At 45.8% G+C, this 21,759-nt stretch overlaps 2 protein-coding genes across 2 annotated transcripts in view; both read right to left on the bottom strand.

Annotated features, from left to right (window-relative positions):
• Positions 1-3,109, bottom strand: part of TMEM201 (transmembrane protein 201) — a 31,571-nt gene extending 28,462 nt beyond the window's left edge. Inside the window, exon 1 of the mRNA XM_050322515.1 lies at positions 2,299-3,109. The gene's annotated coding sequence lies outside the window, so the exon portion shown is untranslated. The remainder of the gene's footprint in view (positions 1-2,298) is intronic.
• A 531-nt stretch (positions 3,110-3,640) lies between these two features.
• Positions 3,641-19,001, bottom strand: SLC25A33 (solute carrier family 25 member 33). Its single transcript, XM_050322517.1, has 7 exons — positions 18,840-19,001; positions 11,343-11,522; positions 8,627-8,704; positions 7,883-7,983; positions 6,747-6,813; positions 5,191-5,471; positions 3,641-4,204 (listed from the first exon to the last, which is right to left on the bottom strand). The coding sequence occupies exons 1-7, from the start codon at positions 18,887-18,889 to the stop codon at positions 4,002-4,004; spliced, it is 960 nt and encodes a 319-aa protein (XP_050178474.1). The 5' UTR covers positions 18,890-19,001; the 3' UTR covers positions 3,641-4,001.
• Positions 19,002-21,759: the final 2,758 nt, after the last annotated feature.

The following is a 21,759-nucleotide window of genomic DNA, read 5'->3' as shown; positions in this document are numbered from 1 at the left end:
CGTTCACACAGTCACAGAATATCCTGAGCTGCAAGGGACGCACAAGGATCATCCAGACCGACCCCTGGGCCTGCACAGACACCCCAGCAATCCCACCCTGCACCTCAGAGCGTTGTCCAAACGCTCCTGCAGCTCTGGCAGCCTTGGGGCTGTGACCAAACCCTGGGGAGCCTGTTCAGTGCCAACCACCCTCTGGGGGAAGAGCCTTTCCTGAGATCCAACCTGAGCCTGCCCTGGCACAACTCCAGCCCTTCCCTGGGTCCTGCCACTGAGATCCCCATAGAGATCAGCACCTGCCCCTCCGTTTCCCCTCACAAGGGAGTTGTAACTGCAGTGAGGGCTCCCCTCAGTCCCCTCAGCCTCTGCTCCCACACCTTCCCCTCAAGGCCCTTCACAGGTCCCAGCTCCAAAGGGGGAAAAAGGCTTCAAACACCAGGTTTTTAAAAAGGCACAAATGGAAAAGCTCTTCCCAAATATTTGTACTGGAAGTAAGCTGTGCTTTTAAGCTTAACTATGGTTGGGCTCTCTTCACTGTTCCATTTCCCTCTCCATATATTTAACCACGGTAATGAATTCCGTGGAGTAACAGTGAATATTTCATCTTGACAAATGTAAAAGGGACATAATTTTTCCATCTCTCTTCCACTGTTTAGCACAGTCACTTAAGGATTGTTTTAAGAGACCAAATGATAGGGATAGGAGGAACAACCCACCCAGTTATTTGGCACATGGAGACCTTTGAGGTCCTCTAAGACTTCTGGAGAGCTGGCTGATGTTTTCTTCAGAGGTCCCTCCCTTCCTATCAACTCTCTGTAGCACCGGTCCAGCCAGACACGCATTGTTTGAAAGTTTCCTCCTTAAAGGAGCTAATGAGGAACTTGTGCAAAACCACTACAAATCACAGTGAGGGGCACAATCACAACACAAGCGTGGATCCCAATTCTCAGCAAATGCAGGTATTTTGAGGGATATCAAGACAAACACAGAAACCCAGAGGGAGGCAGTAAGTCTTACAGCATAAGGACTTGACAAATCTTCAAATACCTCAAAAATGCTTCCAAAACTAAATTAACCACTGTGAGCAGTTCACACTATTGCAGCAACAGTATGTTTGTAATTTCAATTTCACTGTTAACGTATGAATAGGCACAGGTTCAGTCCTGGTAAAGTTAATGGGATCATAGTGGTGACTTCAGATAGGACTGTCTTTTCATCACCTTACTGATCATTAAACAACAAAGGGTCTATTAATGAAGCCTTTACCTACATTCCATGAAAATGACTTTCTGTGGAAGCTGGAGAAGAGGAATGAAGAGTGAAAAATGCTTCTAGTTTGACTTTCACAAGCAAGGAAAGGTTGGTTATTTTTAAATTCAGGTATAGTTTTGGTAAAAGCTACTTCAAATTCTTTCCTCTGGTAATAGGCTTATTCCATACTCAGTGACATCAATGGGATTGCTCACAGAGCATCACCTAAAAATGGTAACTCTTTATAGGGTTTAAGGAATCAAGGGCCAGTGAATTTTAAAAATTCTATTAGAGAGAGGAAGGAAAAAGGGTTTAATTATACTAACTCAGAAACTCTATTAGTTCCCAATATAGCTTATTAACCCCCTATCAAATTAAGACTAATTCTGTCAGGATTGGTAACAAAGCTTAAAGAACAGGAACAGAAGCCCTGCAGAATTCCTGATTTTCCATCAGATTTAGGCAGAACAAAAAATCGTTCACTTTCTCTTGCTTTCTCTCTTACCAAGGCCCAGACTCCTCCAAAGGGTCGGAGTTCCCTCCCCTCATTCTCAGAAGGCATCAGCAGTCTACACATTTGACTAACATTTTAGAAGTGAGCTAGAGCACTGTAAGTACAGAGGAATGCTAATTTAGGAAAGCAAATCTCAGAAAATGTTTCAGAGTAGCAGCACAAGTGTCCCAGTTCACAAAAATAGCATCAGCACTGTTTGACAGTTTTGCCTCCTATAAAGAGAGTGAAGCTTTTGCTGCTCATCCTCTCCATAAAAAAACCCCGTGTCAATTTTTACTCAACTGTTTCCTATTTTAGCTCAGGAGGAACGTGATCTGTTTTGTCCAGTAAGACATAACAGAAATCAGTTAATTTTGCCTCACAATGAGGTATACACACATTCTGCTCTCTGTGCAGTGAGCTCCTACATCACACTGATGTCAAACATGACCTCAAGCACCAGTCATCAGCTGGGGTCTGCTGGGAACAAATGGGATCTGAATCCAGTTATCAGCCCATTCTATTTCTGCAACAAAACACCAGCCTGGAAACTTTACCTGATCAAAGACAGCCCTGCTCACTACCAGGCTGCTTCTTAATGCTTCCCATGCTCCTTCCAAGCCTGCACAACACCATCTCTGCTGGGAGTGGTCCCTGAAGTCAAAGATGTCCATGAACACTTGTTCATGCTCAAGAACTCAACTGCTGCTCAGATCACGAGGAGCTCATTGTTCAGGTCACCAGGGAAGGCTGAAGCTTCAGGGTTTGTCTCAGCTGCCAAGGCAAATGACACCAATGAAGAGAATAGTATGGCCAAAGCAAAACATAAATCTACACAGTGGAGTTCTAAAACGCTATCAGTAATAGTAATTCATAAACCACAACTGAATTACAAGGTACTGCTGCAAGTGGTGAAGATTATTAAAAATGAAACCATATTCTATTTTTTAGGAAAGAGCTAATCTCAGGTATGCAGGATATTTGATTTTGAAGTGAAAGGCAAGAATTGTATCATGAGAACTGTTAAGAAAACGCCTTGGATACTGTGTTTGTGAAGGGGAAGACAGACATCACAGCTATATGAAATGTGAGAACTCTTCAGAAGGCTGCACTAAGCTGATGAATCCTTACTGCCTTCAGCAAGAAATCAAGTAATAACATGAAGTAACTATTTACATAGACTGGGGATTTTTTGTGGTGTTAACTGCAGTGAGGTGTCCACAAGATAACCCAGTATCTCATTCCCATCAGAAGCCCTGCTCTACAAGGACATCAAATCAAGAGGGACTTCTTCCTGAGTATCATATTGTAAAGCAGAATCCAGAAGTGCAGTTATAGTTTATAGTGTTTAGGACATAGCTTATCCTCTCTTCCACTCTCTAGACCCCTGGTACTGAAGTATAAGGCAAACATAGCCCAAAAAAGCCCCAGTGCAGTAAAAGGCTGAGGTCAGGATACCTGACCAAGTTACTCCATCTCATGGGATTCCCACAGGGCAGCCAGGCCACAATCACTGACTGTCCTTATGCTCTCAGGCCTGCACTAAAACAAGGTCTAAAAGCCAAGTTCTGACAGAGCTGTTTATACCCAGCAGCATAACCATATATCCCAAATGCACAGGGGTACAGAACTGTGATCACATTTTTATGAAAAGCCTCCCAGAATCACATGGCAAGTGACTTTTCTAAGAGATTCTGGTGTGCATAGTTCACACCATCAAAATAGAGAAACAAGACTGTCCTACTTGCACACTCCAGGGTGTTCACACAGCAACAAATGATGCACCTTGAATAAACCAGAACTACTCTCAAACCTATTTGGGCATTTAGGGCATTACAGTGCTAAAAAGCAACATGACTCCAGTGGTAAGAAGACAAGAGTTTCAAATGTCCAAACCAGTTCTCCTGTTTTAATACAGTTTTAATGAACATCAGTCCAAGAGATCACTTGATAGTATGAGGTACATTCCTTGACCACATATGGCTGTGCTTAAGGAAAAGGACAAACATATACTTAAATTAAATAGTGTAATTTAATTTAGTAGCATTTTAATTATCATCAAGTTAAAAAAAATTATAATTAACTATTAACGTTAATGACTTGAAACCTTTCAGAAAGCATGAATCCAAAAGGAAATATCCACAGGTGGTCACAGACTTGTAGTTCTCCCACCAGCATTGCCACCTGTACCAGTCTCTTAAAGGACTACTTGTTCAGTGAAGAAATTGGTCTTCAGTCTGTTACTGGAGTCTTGGCTCTGCTACTTTGCGTGGTCTTCTAAGAGATACACAATTAACTCGTAGGTGGACAACACAATGGCTGTGTTTGGGATCTGCCGGATGAGCTGGGCAAAGAGTCCTCTGTAGAAGGCCAGGTAACCTTCCTCCCGTGCCACCAGCCGAGCTGTCTGGATGAAAGCCTTGTACTTGGTGCCTTCCTCCCGCAGCCGTGTCCGTATGACCTCTGCAGAGCAGGGAAACAGGGCCTGGTGTTAACAGAGCAACCCTCCCACCCTCACGGCTTCCAACAGCCTTTGGAACTGCAGAGATGGTTCTCTGCTCCGTGTGACTCCCAAATTCTCCTAGGAAAGCTGCACACAGCAGGGCTGTCATGCTAAGAGTGCACACTTGGTTTTGCTACTTCACTAATACATACTCATAGTAATTCTTTCAGCTCGAGTTCTATCCAGTCTGTCACAGTTCACACCCATGCTTTAAAAGACAATCAGCACTGAAGAGACACTGCTTTGTGTTAAACTGCTGATTCCATTCAAAGCCATCTTCAGCAGGCCAAGAGACAGAGGTCTGCTGGGTGAGGAATGATCCTTCATTTCAAGAAACATGCCACTGTTTCTTAAAGGAAAGGTCTTGTATGCAAACCCCAGGGACAGGAAAACCTTCCTGTACCAACTGCCTGCCAGTACATCCAGCCATGGAATCCTGGACACACTGCCCTTCAGGCAAGGGGAAAAGTTAAAAGAGTTCTTCATGTGGAATAAATGAATTGTTTGCTCATTGAAGCTACTACAGATCTAAATGCTTTACTGATGCTACATAATCAATATTGCTCTCTCTATACGACCACGGTACCGTTCACATCTGTCCAAAAAGAACAACACTGCTCAGTCCACAAGTGTTTCTTGCCCACAACTTGACCACAGGATCCCAAAGGCTGTGGGGACTTAGCTACATGAGGCTACTAGTGAAAACAGAAGCATTAGGCAATCACTTTGGTGTTTTTTGGGTTGTTTTTAAACTAGCAAATCCCAAGCACCAACTACGTCTCTCCCCCTAGGAATGGTGGGACCAGTACTGAAAATGCCAGTGCACAGTAACGTGCAGTTGGGCCTTTCAAAGAACTAGGAGTTTTCATCCCTAAACCCCCTCATTTGTCTTGGATTACAGGCAACAGCTGCTCTCCAGTTCTCCCAGCTGGAAGGGTTGACATACCGTGTGGATAAGCAATACAAGAGGCACAGCCCTTGGAAACAGCAGCAGCAAACATCAGTCCAAAGAAGTTCGTCGAGCTCCTCTCAGTCCCGTTAGAAGAAGGGGGTGGTTGGACTTCCTTTAAGTGCTTTTTTAAACTTTCATAAATAGCAAAGCAGATAATGGTCTCAGAAATCCCTGCATAGGAGGCAGTCAGGCCCCTGTAAAAGCCACGGATTCCTTCTGTCTGGTACACATATCTAGCACACTGCAAAGCATTCATTGGTTTGGAGCCCCTGACTCTAAAAAAAAGACAAAAAACAGAACAGAGCATATTATGAGCCAAGAAAAAGAATTAATATTAGAAAACCCCCCACCCTTATGGTTTCCAATAGTTTTTATAACTACAGAAATGGTTTTCTGGTAAGTTTTTCTCCCAAATTCTCCTAGGAAAGCTGCACACAGCAGGGCTGTCATGCTAAGAGTGCACACTTGGCTTTGCTACTTCACTAATACATACTCATAGTAATTCTTTCAGCTCGAGTTCTATCCAGTCTGTCACAGTTCACACCCATGCTTTAAAAGACAATCAGCACTGAAGAGACACTGCTTTGTGTTAAACTGCTGATTCCATTCAAAGCCATCTTCAGCAGGCCAAGAGACAGAGGTCTGCTGGGTGAGGAATGATCCTTCATTTCAAGAGGCAGCACTCAGTTCAAAGGTGCCACCCTGTGAAGTGCCAGAATTAAGTCTTATAAATTATTTATAAAGTTGTCGTGCTCTATAAGATCCTTCTTATCTGACCTAACGTGTCCTTGCAGGAGGGAATTTCCATTCTAAGCAGTCACATTATTAGCAGAGTCCCTTATTGCTCCGATATCCATCAGTGACTGTGAATCACTCAGCTAAAAGACACTGCTGTCAAATTCCCTCCCTGTCTTCAGGAGCTGTGGTTAACAGCAACACAGTGCTGAAGGAGGCAAAAGAACATTAAACCACTGCAACAGATTCTTGTTGCCTGCAGGGTGTTTGATGAAACTGCACTGTTGTGGCTTCTTTACAATTTAAACTCATCGTCCTTCTGTCTGCAGCTACATGAGCATCAGCACCCTTGGCCTGCTGCAGTAACACACACCTGGATGACCTGGATTCAGTACAAGTGACCTTTCCACAGCCTCTGTCATTGCTGTATCAAAGCATTTCAGTCCTTACTCCATTTATCCTCAACATGACCCCTGAATTACAGAGGATTCTGTACACAGGAGAAAAATAATGCAGTGCTCAACTGAAGATTTACAGTGAAAACAGAGACTGAACCAAGCAGCACTCAAGGCAACTTCCACATCCTTCTCAGCAAGATCTGTGCATCCACCTGACACAGGACACACAGAACCAGAACTTTTAGTCTGACCAGACAGAAATATGATGGCTCAAAAGGTGGAATTGGGAGTCAGGGAAACAACTGGGCAAGGTCTATCGAAGTACAAAGAGCCACGAGCAAAACCATGGAAGTTCAGTTTTCCAGAGGCTCCCTTAGCCAAGCAGTGGCATCCAATCTCCCTCAGTCAGTGACTTACTTCCGTTCCAGCTGCATTCTCGTTTTCACCATCCATATAGGATTCATCAGGGAATTTGTGATAAAGGCTGGAGAAAACAAAAGAAAACCAAAAGTACAGCTGAATCCAGGCTGCTGGATTGTCATAACCTTTATCCCCTGTGCAGTGAGGCAGTTCTAGTCACCAGCTCTGGCCAGAGGTGCCTAAAGCCCCCCGCCCCAGTTCACAGCTTACAATCTCATGTTAAACTTCAGGAGGCATCAACCAGTGGATCCTTCCTTTTGGCACCTATTTTAATACGTATGTCACGTTCCTAAAGGCTGCTGCAGACAACACACCTGCCTTACTGGCTGGGTTTGGAATCCCAGCTCCAGAGAAACCCGTGGGAACACGCTCCTGTACTGGACTTGTGTTCCCCAGGGCTGTAGGTGGTGCCCTTGAGCTGCTCATTAACAGAATCCACCCCTAATTAAGGGCTTCGTTTGGGAACAGCTATTTTTAGTGACCGCTCTGGTGACTGATGATTGAACTAGCAGAGCTCTTCTGCAGTATTTTTCCTACAGGAATAAACTATTTTCCCCCAGCCTGGTAGGAAAAATACAACATCCTGAAACAATTTGGCTAAAACAGTATCAGAAGTTTGCTGGTGTGCACTAATAATTTTTTTCATGCCTTCAGAGGCATTACCAGAGCATTGCAGCTGGAAAAACATCCCAAATTAGTAAAGAGCAATCTAGAAATATTTCAGGGTTGAACAGACCAAAAAACAGTTCCTCCCCAGACCACGTCAGTTTAGGAGCTCGCAAACTGCTGTTTTCTGGCATACACCACCTCAGGCTAAGTGTACATTTTCAGAACATGCCACACACTGGCCTTTGGACTTGTTTATGTACCACAGTCACCCAGAGGTGGCAGCCAGGACTGGTGTGCTAGCCCAGGTCCTGCACAGACAGACAGCCCAGTCCCCACATTAGGATCTATTCTTTTCATTTTTGAACTATTTAGAGGCCTAGAAGGAGTCTTGTAGCAACAGCTTGGAATAAATACTTTAAAGAATTAAGGTGCATCTCAGAGCCACTGCCTCAGACACCAGCCTGCTGAGGGCTGGACACAGCTACTGCTGCAGACCACGGGGAAGGGGAATTGGAAACACAAACCTGCAGAACCTGCAGAACAGACATGCACAATGTTGCTGTTGGGCACAAACATGCTGTTGAATTGCTCTTTGGCTTTGGAGTAGCATCCAAAGTAGACAGCTCTGTGGGGGGAAAAAAAAAGAAAGAAAAGCAGTGTAATACAATGTCAAATAAGACAATTACTGTTCTGCTCCCCACCTCTGGAAACCAAATCTCTCTCCAAAGACGCCTCCACGTGACCACTTCCATCTACAAGCACACAGGAGGTTTTGTTTGGCTTTGGAGTTCTTTTCCCTTACACTACAATGCCCCTATTTGACTTGACACCCACAGGGTAAAAATGTTTTACTATGGGAGGCAAGATGGTCTTGCAGACAGAGCCAGTTAGATCTGATACCTGCACCAGCTCTGGCACTACACACTCTTTGGAAACTTGGGACTGTTACTTTCCCACCTGGAGCCCATGTTTTCCATAAATTTGTGCAGCACTTCAAGCTTTAAACACTTAAGCCTGCACTGAAATAAAAGTTTTATGCACCTCAAATCCCTACAAAATGCACGGGAATGGAGGAAGCTCAGTTGATCTGCAACAATCAGTGGGCTGAGTAAGAAGCTGCCTGGATCAAGTAAGCTCAGCTCAGCTCCTCGAAGGGAACTGCTAGGAAAAGGTGGATAATGGGGACTACAGTTTTGAATCACAAATGCACTGGTAACATTTGTGTTGGCACCTTCAATGTTACTTTTAGCAATAGTTTAACTATTTACCTTGATGGTGCAACTCCAACCAAGTTTGGACCCAGCCCTCGGAAGAGTGACCTTGGTCCTTCTTTTTCCAGAATCGACCTTAAAATAAAAACAAATGGGGGCAAGGGAGAAGACAGTATTTAGGTTAAAAGTTACATTTCTTGTTCTGTCAGGCAGAGTCAAAAGAACCATATAAAAGCAATGAGTTTAACAGCTGTGAAGCTGTTAAGATTTTAAGCTACATGATAGACTTCAAAATTAGTAGAATTATACAGTATTGAATAAAAGCCACTGGACCATAAAATTCAGTGCACTACAGGCAAATGGGTGTCATATGGCACCAGGTTATAATTTCCATTCATTGAAAGCTGTCAGGAATTGATTTAAAGTTTCCTGGAGAATCCAGTGATAGCTGAGTCTTGATGAACAAAGGGTATTTTTGGCATTCTCTGTACCCAAGCAATTCAGGAGTTTGGCTCCTGTGCAGAGACATGAAAAAAGAAATGCTTTTCCCTTTCACCATGAGCCAGTGAGGACACGAAGGTGAGACATGGCAGCCACACCACAAGCTGTGTGAGAGCACAGTCTGCTAGACAGCAGCTCTCTGAACTGCACTCCCCATGTGAAACCCATGCAAGAAAATCCAGATAATTCCAGGCTCCATGGGTAGCCCACTGCACTCACTGGAACTGCCAGTTTTCACAATTTGCTCTCTAGGTCGTTAGCACTGTTGAGAGTGTTCCCCACAGACTTCAAACCCAAGCTCATTAGACAGGAGGAGATACATGAGCTTCTGAAGCACTTTTTTTCTGCAGCAGAGTTGAACTTTCCGAATAAACTCCAGGGCTGAGTGTCTCCAAGGAGACAGATCCACCAACTACTTGTTCTTTGTCACTTAACAGTCACGACTGCAGATTCCAGCTGGGCTAACTCATCAGAATCTTAAATGGATTAGACAAAAACAGCCTGTCCTTCTGGAATGAACTTCTATCAGCAGCAGGCTTAACCTGCCTCCCTGGGTACCTGTTTTCTTTCTATTTACAGCACTAAAGGGGCTTTCATACTTAACACCTTTAACTCTTACAGAGCAATTTTACAGGTAGGGCTCTAATGTTGCTTCCACAGCCATTTAATCTTCCCAAACCTGGAGGCCCAAGTCATACTCAGTCTGGCAATGAATGCATGATCAGGACTGAGAAAGGACTGGAAGAGTAAAAGCAAGAGACTGAACTTCACTTCTTTCTTCACACATTTTTATTTTCTTAGGTTGATCAACAGCATTATCTGCTCCTCACTAGATGCTGCCTGCAAGGGGATGGCAGCAGAAATATTTTGCTCTTACTTCTCAATCCTCTAAACTAATCAGCCTGAAAACTTGGCAATACATACAGCTAAGCAATTCCTGAAGTGAAATGAAATCAAGATCACAGTCACCGTATTTAACGAGCTTAATAAATATATTAAAAAGTTGATCCAATTTTAAACCATTTCCTCTCCCTCTAAAAAATGAGACAGGCCCAGAAAAAGATGAGCCCAGAGGATGAATTAAGAACCTTGTGCCTTAAAGTTTTCACCTCCTTTAGTTACTGCTGCCTGAAGTCCAGTGCTGCAAGGTGAAAAGGTAGCAAGGGAAAGGAAATGAAAATCAAAGGCAACTGGCACTGCCTCACGCATCCAGTCACGAACTGCTCTAGACTCACCTCTGAGCAGACAAAGAAATGTTTGGCAGGGGAAAGCAGGCTGTTTACAATACAGAAACTCAAGTGCCAGAATGACTCCCAGGCAGAGAGCTCTGCAGAGAATTTGAATTAGCACTCCACTGTTATATAACTGTGCAGCTTCTCCCCAGGCAGCCTGCCAGGCCTGCTGGCCTTACATAAAATCGTTCAGCTTGCACTGCCACTCGGTATTTTCCTTGGCATCCCTGCTACCTGATCTCAACAGGACCTCTCTGCATCACCCTGGGGTGCCCAGGGAGCCTGAAAACCTCAACCCTTCTGCAGGAGATCTGACCCACACGTCGGTGGTGCTTTGGTATTAAACACAGGGGTAGGGATTTGGATGTCAGAGCTGCTGGTGGAACCTTTTCAGCAGCTGTAAGACAAGTAATTTCATATTTGCTCTTCTTCACGAACACACAGCTGAAAGGGCACAGCGACAGCATCAGGTGCTGCAGCCTGAGCCACTCAGAAGGCTTTTAACAGAGACTGTAACACTGCCCTCAGTAAGTAAGCATTATGTGTGCAATGCTCAAAGGACACAGCAAACATGATTACTGCAAAAAAGTGACAAAGATGACACTTGTCAGTGTTGAAAAAGAGAAAAAAGTCCTTTCTTCTAGAATAGTTTTCTGTGATAGTTCCCACAAGCTAAGGTACATTAAGACCTTACAGTGTGTCCTGTGTATTGATCCCCAGGGAATCATAACTACCAAAAAGCCTAAATGTGAGGGGACAATTTAAAAATAACCCTCCAGGCACTTATTCAATTTCCTTGTTTCTAAGCACTGGAAACAAATTCCTGTGGAAGTTCAAAGGAGCACTCAGGAGTCCTGAATACATCTGTGTTCTTAAAAGAATAATTTCTCTTTCTGTTGCTGAAGGCAGAAGCCCAACTGACACGAATCCTTCCAGTGCAAGTCTGGAGCAAAATTTACATTCTGTGTTTGCACAGAGGGAGGGAAAACTCGGATCCCTGGAGTCAAGGAACACTGAATGAGAGGAGCAGCAGCACTCACTTGAGGACACTGAAGAGCCCAGGTGACACAGATGTTGGCCTGACCATCCCTTCACCGCTGATGGTCCCCAGCTGCACCTGTGGGTAGTAGACAGTCCGGAAGGCCAGCTTGGAAGATTGAAGCCTTGTCTTTATTACCTCGAGGGGACACGTAAAGATGGCACCGACTGTTCCCCCACATCTGCAAAACACAAATTGAACAGAAGACAGAGGTTGAAAAACAAATCACAACACGGCGTGTAAATAAAACCTGCAGACTTGTCTTCTCCAGTTGGTTCCACGCTGTGGACAGATCATTAGGAAACAGGGTGATTTTGGCAGGAGGCAAGAGAAAACTGTTCCCATGGCCTGGGGGAAGGGAGAAAGTGGGAGAAACTGGGAGAATGATCATGTGTAGTGATGAGATTGGTAAACACCAAGGTGATTCCCAGCACTGACAGAAAATCCCTGACTGACCACGGGACTGGTCCCATGTTCTACCACGACTTGGAATTCTGCCTGTGAAAACTTCAGAGGCATCCACGTTGCAGAGGTTGTTGTCCTAAAACAGACGTGCCCTTGGATGGATTTTCTTATGGGAAGCAGGAAGTTGGCAGATGAGAACGAGCCACTGGGGATTAGGACACTACAGACTGAAAACACAACAATATCATTCTTCACCACTTCGGTACTTGTGATTACAGAGGAGTAAATATAAAAACTACACTAAGTTAGGCACTCTTAAATAAAAGAGTGGATGTCAACTTTTCTGGGGGGTTGCATAGAGGGAAGGAAGCTGCAAGGATGAGAGGGAGGGCAGGAAAACAGAATAACAGGGCAGAAAGGCTACTAAGGAACAGCCCACCCCACTCTGATAACAAAAGGACAGAAATAAAATATTATACACACATGATCCTGTAATAGGCATATATTCATCTTAATACAGTCAGGCTGAGCCCCATGAAAAGGACACTTGGCCAAGAATATAAAGTGTATGAGTCCTAATTTTCATTTTAATCAGTGATCTGGAGAGGGACTGGACTGGTCAAACCCATTTCTCTCTCTGCTGCTGTTCCTCTGTTTTAATTGAATGTCCCTTCTGGCCAACTTCACAATTAAACATAATGCTGGGGTTGGCTAAAAGGTACTTTATCTACATTTATTACTGAAACACATGGGGATTTAAGAAGACTTAACTAAATATTTCAGGTTTTTTCTTTTCTAAAGGCATTTACTACAACTGATCAGGAAATATTTTCTTTGTTTACACAAGTGTCAAAGCACGTGACTCCTTCCAAAACCTGTGTTTACAATTTTCCTCACAAAACACCAAGAGTCAACGACTTAACTCTCTTTGATGTTCATGTGAAATTGTAATTTAAGTAGTTTTCCATGAAAGGGAGATGAATTTAAAAAAATAATCCCACCCTGTTTCTTGTGTATAAAAAGCCCCACTGCTTGCTAAAGAGCCTGCACTCATCTGGGAACAAAGATCCGTAGAAGGACATTAGTGAAGGTACCAGTGCTTATTTCCTAAAGCCCCTTCTAGGCATGAACTACTTCAGTAGGAGAATCTCTTTTTAAACACGAGGAAAAGGGTAGTAAAAGAATGGCAGAAAGATCCCAGCTGTAGATACAAACCAGTTTAATAAAGGCTTTATCCAGCACAGCTTATTTTTGCTGGTTGAAACAGCATGTCTTGCATCAGCAGAAACATTCTTTGCCAAGCCCCCGAAGTTTTTGACAGCCTGACCACCCTGGCTGTACAACCACAGAAATGAAGGTCTTTAAGGGTTCAAAAGGACACCCCAGACCTCATGGCCAGGGAACACAACTTCCTCACCACAGCTTTCATGTTCTGCAAGATTCTGTCCGAGAATGACCCCAAACCATGCTTTTCAGATGTTAAAGGTACCCAGAAGAAACAGTTTTCACCGAGACTGAGGATGTGATTGAACAGCACTGTGCAATGAGTTTCTTCTCTAAGTCCTTGCTCCTTCCTCTTCCCTGCTGAAAGGGGTAAAAACCTAAACTTGGGACAAGCCACACATCCACAGTGACACACGGCACAAGAAAGAACTCTGCCTTCTCTCTTTGAAGCATCTGTGCTTTGAGTGCTGACTGAAGTCATGGAGTCATTGATGGAAGTGGGTGCACAGCAGCTGAAACTGTGTCATTTGGCTCACGAATGGCTGCGCTCACAGACCTTATCAGGTCTGATTATTTTGTGTACTGACCCAGGGCTCAGAGCCGAGGTCTCTGTGTGTCAACAGAGAGCCTCCAGTTCAGCGTTCTTGTTTTGTCAGATGAGCCTCACGTTGCTCACACTTGTCTGAAATTAGAGCTCAGGGGGGAAAGGGCGGTCAGGAACAGCCTCTCCAGCAAAACCTTTCCTGTTCCACACCTAACTCGGAGCAGAAAGCATTTTGAGGATCCCCCTTGATTCCTTCCCCAAGATGTACATCCAATACAGACACAAATACGCACAATTAACACCCAACTAATCAACCTACTCAGAGCAATTGTAAGTCTGTGACAACTTGATGAAGAGAATTTGATTGCCTTAATTCCCAATTCATCTCTCTACCCATGCTCCACTACTGTGCACCCTGTCTTCAATCCTCATTTATTTCACATTTACCAACATTACAACAATACTTTGTCAGTAACAATTCATAAATACAGAGCACTGAAACTCTATTTGCTATTTTCTGAACCACCACCTGCTCAGTCTAGTGACATCTTGCCATACAATTTTTTAGCCTCTCTGGCATATTCCCTCCTGCATCAGCTGTCTTCTTGCCTTCCTACTCCACTCCTTGCCTTTCATCCTTTTAGTCTGATAATCCAGTTAATTTATGCAGCCTTTAATATTTAAGTACTTCTGGCAATGCACACGTAATCCTCTGATACTCAGCACAATGAGTGAGTATTTGCAGCACCAGTTTTAACAGCTCAGAGTTTATGTTATCAGTGTGACATTTAAGAAAAAAAAACCACATTATCTAACAGAGCAATTCTCAAAATGTCATTAGGGTGCACATACTATGTCCCAAATATAAATATACTGCTGATAGTTCAAGTAAGGACAGTTTTTTCAGATGAGATTATTCTCCTCTGCATGGGAATTCTACACATCACTCCCTGGTGTTGCTCCAGTCCCTGGGAACATGCCTGAAAAACAACACACTGTGCACAAGAGAAACACTTTGTATTCCTGGGCTGTTCCAAATGCCTGACTCTGGGAGGAAGGGAGAAACACCCTCAGCTACAGAAACAGCCACAGACCCCAAAAGGCTCAGGGCTATGCAGGAAGATAAACTTGATTTGGGAAAATCTTATGCTGCAATCAAGGCAAAGCCTCCAAGTCTTCATACTGCTGTGAGTCAGGGATTTTTTCAATACATCAGTGCAGAACAATAGTTCCAGAGATGTTAAGCAGTGTTTACTGCACCAACCACTTGCAAAAACCCCAAAACAGGGCCCAAATCTGTCCTTAGTGAAAAGATAGAAACTTCCCTAGAAACACAACACTATGGCAGAGTATTTTCAACAGGTCAAACACGGTGACACATGGAGAAACGTAATGTATTCTACATTAACAGCTGCAGAAAAATCCTTTACTTCCACAAAAGAGAACACTTTAAAATACATGCAGAATATTCACATCTCAAAATCCAATTCCCATTTCTCCCTTGCTGCCAGCTTTCTGTCTTGACAAAGTCCACCCCCGATGTACCCATGACTTGCACTTGAAATAAACCCTCAGCACCCACCAGAACAATTGACAGGGATGCCAAGAATCTTAATTAAGAGTAAGACTTACTTCATCAGTCCTAGGTTTAATCACTGAGCAATATTCTCATTGCAAATAACAAGACAATGCTGAACGTTAAAGGGAGCCCTGCAAACCAAAGATCTTTCAGTAGGGTACCCCTGACTTCACCCAGATCACAAGAAAATGATGATGGAGCTGCCTGGTTAGAGAAATCACAGCTTGTAACCAGCCTGACACATTGTGCTGTGGGAGTATATGAAGTCCTTCTGGTTTTCCAAACCACACCACACGGTCTAGCATGACGTGCATGGCAGAAACAGCAGAGCAGGTTCTGTCTTTGAGATTTCATTGCTGCACTGTCAATACTGCAAAGAAAACAATCTGCTGCATTCTCAGATGCCACAGGAAACTGAGCATCACAGCAATGCAGATTGTTCCTAATGAATTTTAAGATACTGGTCATTCAATAAATTTCCAGCTGATGATGTTACCTTGAGCATCAAACACCTCTTGGCTCTGAGACACTCCACCTGTGCCCAGGGAGACAGATGCCACTGTGCCCTCAATTCAGAGCAGCTGGATGTCACCCACCTTCCCAGATGATGTTTCCAACACTTTTACAGGTGGCTTAAGCAAGCTTTGGTATCTAAGGCTGCTTTTCAGAGCCACAGGAGCAAGGGGGTCGTGGAATTAGGCTTCGATTCCAAGACAGAAAACAAGTCCCAACCATGGCTTCATTCAAACACTGCCCCCAGTCTGCCCCAAGCTGCTCCAGAACACACATCACACAGTGCCTACAGGAACTCGGGATTAGAAGTTTCTGCCCAGGTTTTGCTCTTTGCCAGTTCTAGGAAGGGCACTGCAGCCTCCAAGAACCACTTCTTAGGAAATGCCTGTAGTAAACAGCATTACTGCAGCAGCTTTTCTTAAACAACAACAAGCAACAACTGCCCTGACTTGAGCAGGGAAACAGGAACCCAGACTTGTAAACAGGCTTGTACCTGTTGTGCAACTCGGGCATCATTGTCCCTGCTGCCTCCGGAACCTTCCCAGCCCTCAGAGCTGTGTTCCCATCAGAACTCCAAGACCCTTTGGTTTGCTGTTACCACTGGCAGCCTTAAAAGGAACGAACAGAAAACTAAAGGGCCAATGAGTCTGTTTGCCTTGAATGGCCTGGTTAATAGGAAACCATCTCTTCCAGCAACTGCAGAGCACTTTGCAATATTCAAGTGCATTTCATCACCCCCAGGCTCTGAAGCACTAAACACTTCTGTTCTGGCCACTAAGATTATCTGAGGCTGGCCTGGTTTGTGCACACATAAAGATAGGGCATTACATTTTAATCTGACACCATTCCCCACCCTCACTGTCCCAGAAAGCCATCCTAGTGCCAATAATGTCTCTATCAAAATTATTTCAAGTGAAAGGGCTGCTCTCGCTTTATCTGCAGAAAACACTTTACAAGTGAGCAAAGGTTGGCATCTTATAAAATCTTCGCTTCCTATAAAATATTCTGAACTTCCAGCATTTTCTTTGGCTGTCTGGGTAATTTTACCCAAGGTCCTGGTTCTGCAAGCAGCTCTGTGTCACAGTTCAACCCATTTACTGTAACAGGGTTCTGTGAAGTGCAAAGGTAAAGGTATGTGAAGGACTGAAGAAAGACCTCAACAGAGTCTGTTACTCAAGCATTAACACACTAATTCTTTCTAAAGTTCCTTTGGGATGTAAGAGGTGCAGCAAAATATTATCACAGCTGAGCTCTTTTAATCAGACTTTATTGAGCAGACATTCTCTACCACTACTACTATTAAAAAGCAAAGTGCTCAAGGCAGGCATGGCAGAGAGCCTTTTATCTAATTTGATTAGATAAATTCCAGCTTCCCTGCCAGTGGGCTGGCCCAGCACCCCTCCAAACACATCACCTATTTCCCACAACATTTCTTACATGTAGGGAAAGGCACATTTCTTACACTCGGGCACCAGCTTGATGGTCCATTTCTTGTTCTATCCAGTCAGCCCCAAAAAGTGCATTTCTCACTTGAAAAGCAGATAATAGAATTAATATGTGTGCACATACAGAGAGAATATGGGAATTCAGGGTTTGAAACTAGGAGAGCTCTGCAATAAACTGCATGGCAGGTGGGGTGTGTGGGGCCAGACACTTCAGCCTTGGCTGGTGCTGGAGAATCCTAAATCTGCTGTCTCATTTTCCCATCACAGAAACGATGGCACACTTCCCCTCGTCCCTTTAAATAACAAGATATGCAGAACCAACAACAGGTCTGAACCTTTAAAGGCCCATTTACCCTAAAAGGGCATCTCTGTCCCCTGTGCTGCATCTTCCTTGCTGCTTCAGGGCCAGATCAATCTTATCCCACCAGAGTGGTCAGGGGGGATATTCCCTGCTGGTTCTCTCTGTGAGCTCTCTCAAAACCAGACTGGACCTCCTGCCTTCCTGGGCCTGCTGCAGAAAGTGTTTATTGGGATCCCTGGAGAAGAGTACAATAAATCACTAAGGAAGATGCTGATCACCCAGTACCAGATTAAAACACTGATGAGTTAGAATTCCTATTTATTTATAGTCTGATGAATTACATGAGGACACCAGGAGCTCTGGATAGGTGGTGTTAGCACCCAAAGAAGTTCCATGTGCACATCCAGGTACAGTTTCTGTGCCAGGTTCCAGGTACTGCTCTGATGCAAGCAGGGGAGGCGGGGGAAGAGAGGACTTAGCACAGAGTATTCAAGCCAGAGGAAGTGTCTCTGAAAAACTTAGCTTTGTTGGGTTTAATATTATATTAAATGAACCTAATGCTCCAAGGACACGTTAGAGGAGACTGAAATCTCCTGTTTAACAACAGAAAAAACAACGGTGTGGTATTAAACAGATTCAAACTCACAACAGATTTCGTGCTGGGCTTCCTAACTATTGTCAGCTGACAAGCACTACAGAATATCCTATTACTTAGATAATTTAAGCTGCTAGAAACTTAAAATAAAATATTTCTGACAAGGGCAAAAGTGCACTTAATCTGCACAACAGATGATTACAAATTAGTTTACACCATAAAATTTTCTTACTGGATTACTGTTAAAACAACTGTCACAAATTAACTAACAGGGCTTTTTGGAAGGCATTTTGGCTGCTGGTCTGTGGGCTAGGGCTGTTACTTCAACACAACAAAAAACCAGCATGTTTTCAGGTCCTCGATGCAAGAAGTGGCCTGGAATGCCAGGCCATTTGCACACAAGTACCAGGCCCTTCTCCAGCCCTCCTTCCCCCCACTGCTTTTCCCCTTTTGGAGCACTGGCTTTTCAGCGTGGCAGGACCAGGCAGTCTGGGGCTCCGCGGAACGCCTGCCCACGGTGACCCCCCCACAGAGACCGTGGAAGCGCCGAGCCAACACCTTCCTCCCGCAGAGCCGCAGCCCCCCGTGCGGGCAGCGCCTCTGGGGTGACCCCGCACGGGAGGGCGGCACCGACGGCGCCGCGACCCCCAGCGCTCCGCCCGCACTCCCACACCGCGAGTGTCGCTGCCAGCGTGACCTCGGGCGGCACCGAGAGCCCTCCGTGCCCTCCGTGCCCGGGGATGGATCGGCTATTTCTGGGCGGCGCGGCTCCTTCCAGACGGCGGCGGGCACGGGAGGGGGCGATAACAGAGTGTCCCCACCCGCCCCTCACGCGGGAGCCGCGGCGGGGCCGGCGCGTTCCACCCCTCCCCACGGCGGGGCCCGCACTCACCCGCCGGCGAAGAGGTGCAGCAGCGTGTTCTCCTGCGGGCCGCCCGCCATGGCCGCGGCGGTGGGGATGGTGGAGGGAGGTGGTGAAGGGGGCGGTGGAGGCGGTGCCGCCGGGCCGGGCCGGGCCGGGCCGCGCTCGGGCCCCGCCGGGAGCTGCGGGCGGCGAACGGGGCCGCGCGCGCGCACGTGACGCCCGGCGGCGGGGGGCGGGGGCGGGGCCGGCCGCGAGTGACGTCACCCTCAGGAGGCACCGCCCATCGAACGATGACGTCATTACACGCTGTCCCGCCTCGCCGTGACGTCACGCATTGGAAGGCGGCGGAGACACCATCCCTGGAGTCACCAGCCCTGGAGTCACCATCCCTGGAATCACCAGCCCTGGAATCACCAGCCCTGGAGTCACCAGCCCTGGAATCACCGGCCCTGGAGTCACCGGCCCTGGAGTCACCATCCCTGGAGTCACCATCCCTGGAGTCACCAGCCCTGGAGTCACCATCCCTGGAGTCACCAGCCCTGGAGTCAACCAGCCCTGGAGTCACCAGCCCTGGAGTCACCAACCCTGGAGTCACCAGCCCTGGAATCACCAGCCCTGGAATCACCAACCCTGGAATCACCAACCCTGGAATCACCGGCCCTGGAATCACCAGCCCTGGAGTCACCAGCCCTGGAGTCACCAGCCCTGGAGTCACCAGCCCTGGAGTCACCAGCCCTGGGGGTGTCTGGATCTGGCGCTGTGTGATGTGATTTTAGAGGGTCAGCACTTATGTTGGTAGCGCTGGGTGATGGTTGGGCTTGACGATCTCAAAGGTCTCTTCCAGCCTCGATGGCCCAATGGTTTGCTCTGCCCCATGTTTTTGGGAGCCTCTGTCTATACCTGCCTCAGGTGTCGATGTACAGTAACCCATCTTACAGAGACAAAGCCCAGGCTGGGTCCTTTGTGGTGCGAGGCCTGGGAGTGCTGTAAATCACTGTAAACCCCCCGTTATCTGTGGCAGCACATAAATTGGCCTTTCAGGGTTTGTTCTGTCCTCCCACACTGCAAGGGTGGGTGGGTGGGTTAGGCAGCTGATTTGAGGCCCTACAAGGAGAGCAGAGATTGTGTGGATGCTCAGAAAGATGAAAGCCTTGCTTGTGTAAAGGTGGCATTGATATGGAAATGGCCCTTTTCCCTCCCCAGTCCCCAAGGATTCCAAAAATGTCAAGCTCTTGCTTATGCAAATAGCTCTTCTGTTTTTATATTAATATTAAGAACAGGGGAGATATCTCAGCTATTTGACTAATCCAACCGAAAACAATCAGAAGTGCTGTTTACACAGCCAAAGCCTGCAGCTTTCCCCCGTCCTCTGAGTGCTCTGGGGACACCTCAGACATCTGCACTGATCCAAAGACATCCCGAGGGGTGGCTCAGCAATCATCTCTAGAAGTATCTGTATTTAAGGGACACGTGACATGGGGTTTTTAAAACTTACACTCCCTTAAATTCAGTGGAAGAATTTTGGCCCAGTGCAGTGATTTACACTCTTGTGTAGGACAGATGCCATCAGTTTATATGCTGTGGGTTAACTACACAGTCAGGACATTTACAAATGGCTGGCTTTTAACATTAAAATCTCGAGGAAAGCGCTGAAATTCTACAAAAATACTCTAGGTCTACATATTTTCCATGTCCATGAGTTTCTATTGTCCTTGACAAACGAGCCTCATAGCTTAAATTCACATCCACACGTGAACTTCCCTCCTGCCTTGTGGCACAAACCAAACATCCCAGTCCTAAACCTGCCAGGGGCTGGAGTTGGCCCTTTGAGTGTGCACATTCCCAACATTTCGACTTCGGTCTACCCAGAGGAACAAGGAGGTTTATGGGTTAAAAACAAGAGCTGAAGCAATGCCTGGGTCCACACTGGGGTCAGTGCTGTTTGGCTGTGCCTGTCCTGGGTCCTCAGCCTCCAAAGATCCCTTTAGGACTTTATGTTTCTTTTTGAGGTGGTGGTGATGAACCCTAAGGTTCTCTAAAGAATGGCTGCCTGTAAGTGATTTATGATTTACTAAAGCAGAGCCAGCCTAGTGGATGAGGGTGATGGGATCCCTTGTAAATGGAATTTGCTAAAACTAAGGAATGAACAGAGCTCTAAGTGCAAATAGGATCCAAGGCAAAGTTACAGCTCTGACCACCTGGTCCCCAAACCTCCTGGGATCCTGAGGACCCTGAATGGTCACTGAGATTCTATAAAGTTACTTTTTTAATGACATTGAGTAGATACCCAAGGTCCAGGCAGCAATATGGATTTGCTGTTGTCAATATATCAAGGATGCTGGGCTTGTAAAAAGGTGAGCAAATGAACTTTCTCTACAAAATAATCCCATTAGATGGTACGAATGAATGAAAGAATAATAAAATCTGGAGAGGGGATGACTCAGAAGGGAGCTGGTAACCACTGTGGGTTATCAGAACACAGATGACTCTATTAACACATCTCCTCTGTTTGCTCAAGGGATTGATTCACCCACCGTATGATCTTTGGAGGCCCACCTTGTTTATAGTGCCTCTCACCAGCCAAAAAACCCTCTGACCTTATCACAACGACAGAAACTTCCAAGCAGGTGTAAACATTGAGCAACACATCTGTGGCACCTGATACCATCAACACAACCTGGCTGTGAGGGGCTCTTTGCTGAGGCTTCCAGCTCAGCAGGACGGTGGTGCTGATGGACACCGCAAATGTGTAAGGATTCACAGGGAAAGCTGGGCCAAATGGTCTCATTTACACACACAAAGGCAGGGGGTCGAGGGGAGAAGCAGCTGTGCCTTCTCAGCACGAAGGATGAGGGGAAAATCAGCTTCAGCAACTGGAGCATTTGGACCTTCAGAGCGTGCACGTGGGGTGGGTGTCCTGTCCCTCGGCTTGTTTCATTGTGTTGCT

The sequence above is a fragment of the Myiozetetes cayanensis genome, unplaced genomic scaffold (genome assembly GCF_022539395.1).
Source record: "Myiozetetes cayanensis isolate MyiCay16 unplaced genomic scaffold, myiCay2020 scf28, whole genome shotgun sequence".
Classification (NCBI taxonomy): Eukaryota; Metazoa; Chordata; class Aves; order Passeriformes; family Tyrannidae; genus Myiozetetes; species Myiozetetes cayanensis.
The sequence above is the reverse complement of the archived record's forward strand: the minus strand, read 5'-3'. Positions and strand labels throughout refer to the sequence as shown.

What these genes read in the sequence shown, in the direction of transcription:
- SLC25A33 (XM_050322517.1), bottom strand. Translation starts at nt 18,889, where the DNA reads ATGGCGGGCGGCCCGCAGGAGAACACGCTGCTGCACCTCTTCGCCGGC. An exon ending in CTGCACCTCTTCGCCGGCGG is followed by an intron (nt 11,523 to 18,839) that starts GTGAGTGCGGGC and finishes TGTGTTTTGCAG; the next exon opens with ATGTGGGGGAACAGTCGGTG. An exon ending in CTGTTCTGCAGGTTCTGCAG is followed by an intron (nt 6,814 to 7,882) that starts GTTTGTGTTTCC and finishes TGTTTTCTCCAG; the next exon opens with CCTTTATCACAAATTCCCTG.